This window comes from Phalacrocorax carbo, chromosome 1 (genome assembly GCF_963921805.1).
Source record: "Phalacrocorax carbo chromosome 1, bPhaCar2.1, whole genome shotgun sequence".
NCBI classification, from domain to species: Eukaryota; Metazoa; Chordata; class Aves; order Suliformes; family Phalacrocoracidae; genus Phalacrocorax; species Phalacrocorax carbo.
In genome coordinates this window covers 188,797,003-188,810,109 of record NC_087513.1, presented here as the reverse complement: position 1 = coordinate 188,810,109, position 13,107 = coordinate 188,797,003, and the positions used below count along the sequence as shown (strand labels likewise).

Here is a 13,107-nt window from a genome sequence, read left to right as displayed (position 1 = left end):
ACTGGGCGAGCGGGCCCCATCCCCGGTCGCTCCGCGCCCTCTAGCGACAGCCTGAGGAGCAGCCACCATCTTGGGACCGCCATCTTCCCGCCGCCATCTTGCGACCGCCTCTCGCCCCAACGCCCGCCCCCTACCGGCCCAGCCGAGCCGCTAATTGGTCAGTTCAAGCCCCGCGGCCAGCGCAATCAGGGAAGCGCTGTGCGGCGGGTGATTCAAACGGTAGTGGCGGCTCAACCGCCTTTATAGAGCGGGTGGCTATGGCGGCGCGCTTACCCCCGCAGCTCCCGGCTAGCCGCCGGTCTGAGCCGGCGTACCGAGGTAAGGCTGCGGGGCTGCCACCGGCACTGTGAGAGGACAAAGCCCCGAGGGGCTGAGCCGTCCTCCGCTCCCGGCCGCGCGGGGCCTAGGCGCTCCTTGCCGGGACTGTCCGTCGGTACCGCCCTGAGTAAGGCTGCGGCTGGGGCCGGTGTGAGAGGGGAGCTGGGCGCTCCTCCTGGGAAACGGGAGGCTGAGGATAAGTGCCTCAGGCGGGGTGGGAGAACGGGCAGTGCCCGCGATCGTGGCCTTACAGCTTCTGACCGGTGCGAGCGGGTGGGCGAGGCCGGTGCTCTTCCACCCACCCCCGGCAGGGCTGCCCGTGTGAAAGCCTTTCTTCGTGATGAAAGGTACGCCTTAACTTAAGAGCATCCTACTGAAACAAGCAAACGCTCCGATCTAGACCTGCGCTCTCCTGTTTATTACTTTCTGTCCGGTTTGGCTTCTGCAAGTTAAACGGAATTGCTTCGATAGGGCTTTGCTGTCTGGAGTTGGTGAGACTTGAGTTTCTGAAGCAGAAGGTGCCTGGACGGCTCTAGGATGCAGGCTGAGCTCGCTGCTGTGCGGCACCGCTTGGCAGGTGCACCTCTGGTGCACACGTCTCCAGAAGCAGGTGATGAACACTGCCTCTTGGGCTTCGCTCAGCGTGGGCTTGGACAGCTGTGCTAAAAAAAGCACTATACCGTAAGTGAAGCATGGTGTTGCACAAGCCGAAGTCTCAAGCCACCTTGCTGGCTGTGCGTTTCAGGCTTCATTGTGTCAGCCGATGAGAAAGAACTTGCCTTTTTCAGCTCTCCCATACTAGGAGGAGGTTCTGAGAGTAATGACCCCCTTCTGTCATGACAGCTTTTTACCGTGGAGGGTGCACAATCAAGTGCTTAATTCTTTTCAGGATTAACATTCAGGTCCTCAATGACAATAATGTTTTAGGAATGTCTACTGTCTGAACATAAGTAATACAGAAATATCTCAGCATTGAGGAAACATGTCAATGGACCTTGCAGATATTTCCAAAGTGTGAGTCAAGAACAATGGGCAAGACAAAACGTGAAAGATAAAGAACATGTGCAAACAGATTCAAAAGGAGACTCATGCTTGCCTAGGAGGGGCAGAAGTTGGGTTTTATATGCGAGTTTACTGAAGACTTCCACTGCTGAATGAGCACATCCATGACAGAGGATAGCACAGTGCCATGAGTTCCTGAATGCCATAAAGAAATTGTTGTTCTGAGTCAAAGATAATGCTTTAACTTCTTGCTTTTATCTATCACTGCATGTGAAACAGCTCTAAGACTTGTAACTGTGTGGACTGGCTGTGCAGATACCTGAGCTTGCTTTGTGTGGCAGTACCGTCCTATCACAGCTGCTTCCAGCAAGCCAAGGACACTAGCTCCCTACGTGAATAAGAAAAAGTCTCTGAAAAAGATCAACAATGTAGTCCTATGAAGGACATAAGCCTCTGGTGTGCAGTCAACCAGCAAAAATGTGGGAAATAGTACCCTGTTCTGGAATGACTTTCTGTATTAAGACACGAGACAGCTGGCTTAAGACCTTTTCAGGATCATTTTGTGCTGGTATTAACACTTCCATTGGTCCAACGTTTGCAGATGTCCAGATGACAACGGGAGAGAAGCAAATTATTTTACAGACAGTTGGGTTCATGTGCACAGTGTTTTGCGTGTGTGCTATACTTACCTCACTACTGTCACAAGTGAAAAGTATGCTTGCTGAACCAACAGTAAGTATGTGAAATACTGGACAGGCATCCAGAAGGTAAAAGAAAGAGCCTGATTTCTTCAGATAACAAAATCCTGTTTCTTAATGCAGCAAAACAGCCATCTTGTGTAGCTGTGAAATTGCATTCAACTCCTTGAATATAAGCCATTCTCAAGAAATGAGAGAATGTGTAAGACATCATAAGATGTGATTATTAAACTAAAGACTTTCTTAAGCCATGGTGTCTATGCTTTATAATGGCTTGATGCTTTTCTAATTGCACATCTTTTTTTCTAAAACAAAGTTTGCCTGGCGGCTTTACTATTTTAGCTGAAAATGTAAGGTCTTTTTTTTTAAACCCACTAGAACAAAGACGACAAAAAGTTGAAGAATATCTATCAAGAAAAAAGACCTTTTCTGGTGTGCCCATTCAAGAAAACCAGACATCAATCAGGTAATATTTCTGCTATGGCTTACATTCCTTTAGAAAGGTTCACGGTTGGTGGGAAAGGCATAAATAGCAGTTCTTGCAGAGAACCTCAACCAAAAGGTGAGACTGGTGACCACATGGATTTCCTAAAGTTCTTTTATTGTCAGCAAAAAGTAAAGGTTTTTGTTAAGTAAATGCGTAATATACTTCATGAATTGCATCTTTTATCTGCTCCTCTAGAGACTGAGACAGGACATGATACCTTTGTGGCAGAGCTCTTACTTCAGATGCAGCTTTGCTGTTTGCCTCGATAATCTTTCTTCTGCAAATAACTTTTTTTTTCACTGCTTTCTACTCAGATTATGCTGCATGTATTCAATGAAGCCAGTTCAAGTGGATTTTATATTTTTGTAGTTACTAATTCCCTATTTTCTGCTAAAAGCAAACATACTGTAATAAAACCCAGCCTGTGTGATGGCTGGCAGGCATAATCATCTGTAAAGAGAATGTGGGCACCTACCACCAATTAGTAACGCTTCTTTATATGGACTTGTATTTAAATCTTCTGCTGTTTTCTAAGGTCTGGACATTTAGTACAAGACCTTCTGTTGTGGTTTAACCCAGCAAGCAGCTTAACACCACACAGCTGTTGGCATAATCTCCCCCACAGTGGGATGGGGGAGAGGACTGGAAAAGAGAAAAACTCGTGGGCTGAGATAAAGACAATTTAATAGGACAGAAAAGGAAGGAGAAATAATAATAATGATGATAAAAGAATATACGAAACAAGTGATGCACAATGCAATTGCTCGCCACCCACTGACTGATACTCATCTAGCTCTGGAGGAGTGGCCATACTCACCCTGGCCAACTTCCCTCAGTTTTGTTCAGCACGACATATGGTATGCAATATCCCTTTGGTCAGTTGGGGTCAGCTGTCCGAGCCGTGTCCCCTCCCAGCTTCTTGTGCACCTACAGCCCCCTTGCTGGCAGGGCAGTATGAGAAGCTGAAAAGTCCTTGACTTGGTGTAAGCACTGCTCAGCAACACCTAAAACATCCCTGTTTATCAACATTATTCTCATCCTAAATCCAAAACAGAGCATTATACCAGGTACTAGGAAGAAAATTAACTCTATCCCAGCTGAAATCAGGACACCTTCCAATAAGCAACAGAAGTTCCTCTAGAGGAAGAAGTGGTGTGAAGGAATACAGAGTGTTTTAACTCTAACATTAGTTCCTGAGGTAGCTTTGTCCCTTATTTTAATGTTTTTGCAAATGGTAAATGTATCTTAATTTTGTTCCCATCTAAATGGGAAGTCTTGCTTACTAGTTTGTACACTTGAGGTGGCGTGGTCCCACGTTCAACAGCATGTTCAACTATTTGGTAGTACAAATCTAACTGAAGTATGGCCTTTGAATATAAAATATGCATAAAGGACAAGGGTAAATACAACCTGTCAAATATTTGCTCTGTGTAGCAGGAAAAGGCAAATGCTTTCATATTGTAGAAAGCATCATGTGTTAGAAAATCAGAGACGCCTACTTTCATTGTAGCCATACTCTTAATTTAGCATTTGATCTACTTTACTTTTCCTTGCTTTCAGTTTCTCCTCTGGCTATTAAATTCCAGGGCTTTTCATAGCCTTCAGTTAACTCATTGCTTAGAGTCATCATGTATGTGGGTATGACTAATGCTTTTATTTTGCAGAGACTTCCCTTTTGTGAAGCCATCGCTGTTCCACACCGACTTCTGATCAGTTCCCATAACATGTAATAAAAAAATGTGTAGATGTGGCACTTCGGGACATGGTTTAGGAGGCAGGGCAGTGGTGGGTTGATGGTTGGACTTAATGGTCTTAGAGGTCTTTTCCAACCTTAATGATTCTATGATTCTGTAGAAGACATGGAGATGACAGTGTGGTGCAGACTGCTTTCTCTGGCATTTCAAAGTCACTAATGTATCTGTGTCTTTATTTTCACTAATGTACCTTAATTTTCAACTCAGCTAGCTTCCACAAGATCATCTGATGCAAAGATATCAGCTGCTAACTGGAATGTTAATTTTTAGTCCCATGCAGTAGTAGTGCGACATTTCATATGTGAATGTGTTATGAAGCATCTGAGGAATAATTTGGATTTGTAACTTTAAACTGAGTCATTTTTCTTCTGAGCTGCCAATTCGTTTTCATAGCTGCTAGGAGACAACACTGGTCATGTGGTTTTGTTACTCACTGGGTAGTCTGATGTCTGATGCCAGTTTCTGTGCCTGACTGCAGGTTTTGGAACCTGTCTGTGTGGTAGGAACTATGTATCCTTGTTAAGACTTGACTAATGGTCCGGCCTCTGATGATCGCAGTAGCTGAGCTTCAACAATTTGTGTTGCTCTCCCTTTCCCCTCAACTGCAGCATTTAGTAACTTGACCCTCTGTAGCAGATGCATCAGGCCAGACAGGTTGGCACTCAATTCTTCAACATGAGAATGGCACCTGCACTAAATAGGGTCTATTTTCCTTTCTTCCCCACTGTTAGCCAGCTCTTCATGGTGCAAGAAGGGGTGTTTTGCAGCCTGGGCCCTGATGAGTGGTTACTTAGCCATTTATTTTTCCTGGAGGAGGAGTACAAGCTGAACAGAAACGCTTCAGCACAAACTCAGCCTACAGACTGCCACCTGGACCATGTGAACTTACCCTCCAAATACGTTCCTTTGTTATGTTGCAGGATGATTTACGATTTTGTTTTACTTTTTTTAAGCAGCATCAGGACTAGGAGAGCAGTTAGCAATAAACTGCAAGACAAAACACAGTTCTCAACATCTCTAAAGCCAGGAATGGTAAGTTTTTGCCTGATATTCAAATACCGGTGGCACTCTTTCTGTGGCTACACCATTCCACTCACTTAAACCTTATTTAAGTTATACGACTTACAGAGTATGAGAAGTTTGTAGGTGCAGTTTGTTAAAATGTAATTCAGTGACTGCTTAATATAAGCTTTTTAGAGAGCTGTCACATTACTGTATGTAATGGTTCATATTAATATTCAGTTTGTACCTGACTGAAGAGGGAGTTAAAGGGGATACCATTATTGCTGAAATAATGATTAAAATTTAAGAACTTCTCTTTAGACTCTTGGAACTTTTTGCATATATTTTCAATCTTCAGGGAAGTTATTTAAAATCTGAGCAAGGTCTTGTCAGAATAGAGAATTCTTCAGTTTTACTATGTTACTTCGGAAAAAACCAAACTATTAACAAAACTAACTGTTGAATGGGTGGTGATGCTGGCAAATCTAATGTAATTAGAAGTAGATGCTAATGCCTAATCAGAGTTAAAAGACTTCAAAATTGAGGGTTGAGGAGAAAAATTCCAAAAATGAGAACAAAATTTTTTCAGAAGTTTCCTGAAGGGAGATATTTTGGTCTGCGTTAATGTCTCATGTGATTTTAAAGTTGAGTTGAACTACATAGCTTCCTTAAACAGCAGCTCTTGTACTCAAGCTCTAGTTATTGGCTTGGTCAAACCTAACTTCTAAGCCTGAATGACAGATCAGGAAATAAGATGCAGTGTAGTTTTCTTACAATTCAAGGGCATCTTCCTTAAAGGAGAAGAGTATCAGCTTCTGCAGACTTCCATGCATCATTCATATATTTTTTTTTTTTCCTGCCATTAGATCTTTCACTCTTCCATAAGCTGCTGCTTCTTGGACAATGCTGAACTAGTTGTTGTAGATTATCTTCTTTGGAGGAAAAGACTAGGTCCCACTTATGCCTTCTGGACTAGGGTCATGCTGAGAACATATGGTTGAGAGTTTCAGGGAGTAGTAAGGCCATACATAACTCGTATCTATTAGCTACAGCATCCTACAGCTCATTAGTAAGAAAAATTCTCCCTCTTCTGAAAACATATCCTAATGCCCTAATTAAAGGCTTTACTCACTACCTTATGTTAGTAGGCTATTCACACTAAGCAGAGGAATGGTGCTGCCATTAAGTGATGAGGTATGCAGACAGAGATATTGCTTTTACCTACATACATTCTAAAGCAAGTTTCTACTTTATGACTCTTAAAGTTATTTTGGCAGTTAAAAGCCAGCAGTTTCTTTGAGAGTTGCTCCTGTAAGAAGAATGTAGCCCTCAGATTAGGCCTTCTTACTTCCAAGGCAGAGTTTAAATAACCCTTATTTGATTTTTTTTTTTAATGTGAATTCTGCAATAATAGTTGACAAATATTCTATGTGATATATATGCACACTACTTTTGTAGATACTTTTAAAGTGGCATTTACTGTTAATCACTTCAGCCCTGTAAATGAGTAAAAGCTTCTCTGGAAGCAAGTAACATGTAGCATGAATGTACTTCTAACGTCTTCATGGATATGCTTTTGATTTCAGGAAAATAAAGAGAATTCTAATAAACTGTCATGGGACCGACCAAGTGGAACTTCAGAAAAAGATGTAATTGTGGAAGAGTTTAAAATAACACTGACAGATTCCATATCAGACACAAGCTATAATCCTGAAGATTGTGCTTCCAAGGATGAAGTCACTGAAATAAAATCTCAGCATGTGTCACTTTGCAAGTCCTTCTTGCAAACGAAAAGCATAAAAGAGAAGCAGTTGATTGGAGAAAAACAAAATTCAAGTGCCAACCTACCAAAGAAACCAGTGCTTGGTACGTATCGTGGCAAAGTTATCCAATCCAAGATAAACTCCTTCCGGAAAGCACCAAAAACTGAGGGGGAAAAGAGTTCTTTGCCAGACAAGAAGCTTCTTCCTTTTGCCACCAAACAAGCAGTAAGTTCTTTGTCTGTGAGCAGCCATAGTGCAGTTCCGGAGACAACCAAAATCACAAACTACTCTAATTCTGTAAAACCAAATGGTATCCTTTCATTCCAGAGCAAGCCATCTGACAAAGCTGCTATTAACCCACAGTCCGGTCTGAAGAAACAGCAACAGATATCTACTGTAGCGCCAAAGAAAGTAGCCGTCCAAAAAATGATTCGTGGAAGGGGACCAAAGCCACTGAAGGCTGCTTCTGACAATTCTGACCACAGAGCACTAGGAGTGAAGAAATATACAGATTTTTGCAAAGATACAAGACCAGGAGCTCCAACAAAAACAATTTCTGTTGTTCCTGGTACAAATTTAGGACAGGATTCTAAAATTAATGGCAACAGAAAATCTGTTCTGCCAAAAGAGTCTGCAGAAGACAGAAGGTAACTGAATTACTTGCTGTTGTACCTTGATCTTGGCAGGTATTTTGATCTTCTTCCCAAGAATGTCTATTTTGATCTATTTCTTGCTGTAGATTGCTGAAAAATAAGAGAACTGAGTGTTTGAACTTGATGCGCAAGGGCAACGGACTAAAACTGTAGACTTAATACTGAGAAATCAGGATTCTGACTAATTGCAGCAGCTCTTCAGGCTTACCACTTGTCCTGTGTGGTTCTAAATAGAAAATGTATATTGCTCAAGCTTTCTGGTTTTTTAGGTTAAGTGTTGTGACAGCCTTAAGCATGACAGATAATCCTGTAAGTGAATTACATATGCATGCCACTGCTTTTAAAAAAAAAACAAACAACAAACCACTGATGCAGGATGTATATAGAAGTGAGCATGTTCATGGACTGAAAGAGACCACTTGTCAATGACATATTTTTCAGCTTACTGAATGCAGCTTAGATGATGGGGTAAAAATTCATAACCTAAAAGTTATTTATTATTCTTGGTAGCGTTCTTTGCAGAGAGTCACGTTTATTAAAAATTGGTGGTCTTGGGGGATGGGGTTGAAATAAAATATATATGAAGACTGAATCACACTTAGACATCAGTTTCAGATTTTAAAGGCTGTGATGGGGTTGTTCTGGGCTGCTTTGTGTCTTTAGAGATACCTTCTAGTTTCCTGGTTTGAAGCGGGATTAGGGAAGAGAGGTGGCACAGAGGAATACATTGGAAGCATTTTTTACCCTGTCTTGCAAAAACGGGTCTCTAGCCGAAGTCTCTTCTTGCTGCTGGAAAGGGAGAGATTAAAGTGTTCTGACCTGATAGATACCTAAAGCAGATAGTGATATGTACGGTTCCAAAACTTCTATGCAGGTCTAAATGGCAGTATCCCTTTCAGCATTAAAGGGAGAGGACTCGGACTATCCAGAAAGTACATCTTTGTATGACTTACCTTGGTGAGTGTCAGTCAATGTAAAAAATTACAAAACATCTGTCACTTCAGCTAATATTTTAAATGCAGAGCACGCCTGGATGAATGGAGGGCATCTAGAGGAAAAGTGATGAGGAGACCTCCTGCATCTGTGCTTTTGGGATCCCAGTTTAAAAGCGAAGAACAAGAATTCTCTTCTGGTGATTCTCTCGAGCATGTGTTACATAGTGAAAAGGTCAAGACGACCCTGGCAGAATGTCTGCAGTTAACCGAACAGGTATGCAATCCCTTGCATGTTGTAGGGACGTGTATGATTAGAACTTCGTAGGCAAGTCCTACAGGCGTGCTGGACTGGTGAATTGGATGCAGGGGACTAACTGCTCCCCAAGTTAAGCAATATCATAGCTTTTTGCTGACACCTGAAGATACTAGTTCTCCCTTAAGCTTTACTAACTAATAAGATTAGGCAATAATGGTAACATAATACATTAGGAAAGCTATAAGGTAATGGGAGTAGCTATGAAGTAATCTAAAACAAGTTTGCATTTGCAGAAACTTGCCTGGACTCCTCAAAAAAGTCTGTTTTAAGTAGTTCTGAAGATGTCTATACATTCTACTATTCCTTCTACTTACAACACTGTACAAATAATTCTCCTTTGGAAGAATAGGTGAATGATAGTTCTTCTGCTCAGGTTTGTAGCTCAGTCTTGGAAATACTTGCCATCTTCAACTTTCAGGGTTAGTCTCCAAAGAAACAAAAAATACTTGCTTTCTAGATCAAAACCAGCTAACATACAGCATCTCAAAGTGTTCACTGTGGTGAAGTCTCTGCTTTTGTGTTGACTTTAGGGACGTCAAGGCAATGAAGTACGTGCCATTTTGGAAGATCTGACACAAAGCATTCCTGCATCTAAAAAGCTTGCAAAATATTGGATCTGCTGTATGCGGCTTGAACAGATGGGCCCTCTTGAGAAGCTTATTGCTGTCTATGAGGAGGCCATTTTGGCAGGAGCAATGGTGAGCAGCTTGCCTTGAAGTCTGAGATTAACAAATATAAAGGCATGAAAGTATGGTAAATAAAATACGACTACTTCTGATTTCAATAAACCCTTTTGTAGTTAAGGGGAGCCATGTGACCTTCTTGAACATAAAAAATTTTATTTGACTTGCTCTGTAACCACTGTAGATACTACTTTTAAGAAGAAAGGTTTAGGATCATCAAAATACCCTATGAAGTTCTGCCTAGAAGAAATTAAAGACTGAGACTTATAGTATCACTGGAAACCCGAAACAGAACTTAATTTTACATTTATTGATGGACTTAATTCCTGTGCTTTAATATTGGCAAGATTTCAGGGCATCAAATACAGCCTTAGTGCACCAAATACAGGATTCACTTGTGTTCTGACTTATGTCTGAACAGCACTAAATAAAGGATTTGTAACACTAATATCATGTGGTCTGTGCCACTCTCCCTGTAACTGTTATATCAAATAAGGTGAAATTATGATTAATTTTGGATTTGTTCTTCTAAAAATACAACTTTTTTTCCCAGCCTAAAGATGAACTACGACATGCGCTAATAGATACTATGAAAAATAATGAAAGCCTCTTTAAGTCTGAGGATGGTAAGTCTGAGTACTCTATTCTATTTAAGCATCTGACTTGACAAGCGGTTTAAACTGTTTGTGCCTATATTAAATTCTGTTTCATGGAAACTTCCCTGTGATCATTTTGTACTCAACTGTCTTTGAAAACAACCTTGACTAAACTAATCTTTTTCAGTTGTGGGCGTGTTAAAATGAGTAGTGGAGATACTTTCATATGCAAACTTTCTACTTAAACAAAGCAATGTTGTCCAGCTATTTTAACCTGATAATCAAAGAGTAAATAAAAACATGCTTGTAAGCTAAAAATCAGATTCCTTTGACAGAAAGTTCTTTGCTAGCAGATGTATGGTTGTGTTACAGCATAGGGTCAATTAAAGGTGGCAAATATTCCAATTTTGGAAGCAAAGTAGCCATATACATTCCTGTTCAATATAACATGATCTGACAAGTATTTGATCCCAGAAACTGACTGAAATACTTGTTCAGAGCTGCTGCACTTGGGAAGGAAGAGAGTGACTTCTCAGGATGTATCTAGCCTGAGTTTTCAGGTTACAGGTTTCTTGAAGGTGACTAAAATTATTAGTAACTTAAATTGTTGTGGCTCAGACTCTACATACTTAATTTTCATTCTCATGTAAAGCTTTGAGATTTCAGAGATCTCTCTAAAACATTAATGTTAACTAATCACAGCTGTACTTTCTTCAATATTTCAATTTTAGTGGGAACTGCAATAGAAACTCATTTAAGTGAGGTAGCACAATTCAGCAAGGAACCAACTTTGTCTGCAAAGCAGGTTCAGGAGGCCTTCATGGATCTCTGCTCCGATGATGACCAAAAAGCAGAGAGTGATGACAAGAAGACAGACACAAGCAGTGCACTGATCGAAAAAGAAGAAATGGATTTAGACTTGAAACCAAGAGAAGAGATCTTGCCAAAAAGGAATAAAAAGCACAAGACTAAAGAACGTGCAAAAAAGAAAGGAAAATGTGAAACAGAGGAGCAGAATGAGCATGGGGTAAAAGATGTAGCCCGAGAAGTTAATTCTCCAGAGAAGAATGATGCATCTTATTTAATGCGAGACAATCCATCTACCACACCACACTTGGAAAGGTAAGATTACTTCAGGTAACTATGGAAAGTTTGCAATATCGAGGGCAACAGTAATGTTTGACCTGTTGAAACAGGGAGGTACTGCATTTGTGAACCCCTAGTTAAAATCTTTCAAGAGCTTAGTTTTTTAAGATTGCTTCCTCTTCCTCCAGAAGGAAGTATTCTTAAATAAATTTCTCTGTTTACTCAGACTGTTCTTCTTTTTGAATGCCCCACTACAGAGTAATCAAAACTCTTCACGGCAGAGACAAATTCCAGGGATCCCCCTACCACAGCTCATGTGGTAGTAGTAGTTCTACCCTGAGCTAAGTAAACAGAAAAAAGTGCTCCCAGTCCTCTCCTTATCAAATGTAGATGTGGTATGTCATGTAAGACAGAAGAAGTGAACAAGATGTAACTGTCCTGTAAAGAATATCTTAATTGTACCTTGAGGCAAAAATCTGGCTAGTAATCTCAGGACAAAACAGGTAACATTGAAATTATTTTTTGCCACAAGGTTTCTTCTAAGATAGCAGACTTAAGAAAGTTGTGCTCAGCTTTGGCACCCGCAGCTGTCTGCTGTCTCTCATAACAGGAAGAACAGTTTTCCTCTGATGGAATGGGGGGAATCTTCCTTCAGAAACCCGTTTTGTTTGGTTCTCCAGATTAAAATACTTTGTTCAGGAAGAGTTGTACATCTGATTTTAATTGCATGAATGGGAAAGGGCCTGTCTCCTTTGGCTATGGGGAGGGAAGAGAGTTGAATAGGAATGATGACTTGCTGTTTCTGCTAGATGCTACAGAGGTAACTTGTATGATGGTGTGCCTATATTTAGTGGAATTTTTTTTTTCTTAAGTGTGAAGATGCAGCATGAGACAAATGATGCCAGTGCTAAAGACCTGACAATTGTAACCCCTTTGCGATATTCTCAACGCATTCGGGAGAAGATGTGCAAGATGTTGGATACTGTTAAAGATGAAGATCCATGTGTGTCTTCATCTGAACAGCTGGGAGAATTGGAATCAAAAGCCACTGCATTTATCCACTAACAGAACAATGCGCATAAAGAAACAAGTGCTGAAGTAGAAAAGTAAAAAGTAGCATTAATACTACATGTGGGTTGAAGAATGGATCCTTTTTAAGGACGCTTGGAGGGGTGTTTGTTTTTTAGCAGCTTTGAGAGAGGAGCTAAAACTTGCATGGATGGCTTAAGATGAAATTTGACTGCCTGAGTCACCAAACTTTTGAATTTATAAGTTTCTGCCTTTTCAAAATTGTGGTAAATGTGGTATGTTTTAATACTTTTTAACATGAAGACACTGATGTTTCATATGATTCATTAAATATTGAATTAAGGACTAGGTTTAACACTTTGTATAACAGCTTCATTGTAGTATATTGCTAATATCTAATGTTTTCTTGTTGTAATTCCTATAAATTCTTTAGAATTGCACATAACTTTTAGTTTAAAAAACAAAAATAACATAGTCATTCCTATAGTGTTGCTGTAGTAGACACGGTCCTTAGCTGGTTTTTGTTTTCAAAACTAGTACGGTATACACTAAGTTTAAAATGTTGTATCCATTTTTAGGGGGGTATTTCAACAAAACTGAGTTTAATACCTTTAGTTACTGAGATTATTTATGATCAAGTAATCTCCCTTAGATGATGTCTGATAAACTAATTACTATGTGCCTGTTCTAATGTTGGTTGTGCAGTAGTCTGTAATGTGGTAGACTTATTAAACTAATCAGCCGAGTTGTATTTGTTCTTTATTTATAGGCTCTAGGTTGGAAAT

The 13,107-nt window shown here is 40.5% G+C and overlaps 1 protein-coding gene and 1 long non-coding RNA gene across 4 annotated transcripts in view; one reads left to right on the top strand and one right to left on the bottom strand.

Annotated features, from left to right (window-relative positions):
- The window catches only part of LOC135311526 (uncharacterized), a 65,003-nt gene that overhangs the window by 25,210 nt on the left and 26,686 nt on the right, over positions 1-13,107 (bottom strand). The window lies entirely within an intron of this gene.
- On the top strand, positions 177-13,067 carry CKAP2 (cytoskeleton associated protein 2). Of its 3 annotated transcripts, XM_064440940.1 has the most exons (10): positions 178-318; positions 2,397-2,484; positions 5,213-5,291; positions 6,848-7,249; positions 7,352-7,671; positions 8,700-8,886; positions 9,459-9,626; positions 10,165-10,237; positions 10,939-11,329; positions 12,166-13,067. In XM_064440940.1, the coding sequence occupies exons 1-10, from the start codon at positions 258-260 to the stop codon at positions 12,356-12,358; spliced, it is 1,962 nt and encodes a 653-aa protein (XP_064297010.1). In that variant the 5' UTR covers positions 178-257; the 3' UTR covers positions 12,359-13,067. The 3 variants fall into 3 exon arrangements, with proteins under 3 accessions (XP_064297009.1, XP_064297007.1, XP_064297010.1); XM_064440939.1 differs by having other exon boundaries at positions 177-318; positions 5,216-5,291; positions 6,848-7,671; XM_064440937.1 differs by having other exon boundaries at positions 177-318; positions 6,848-7,671.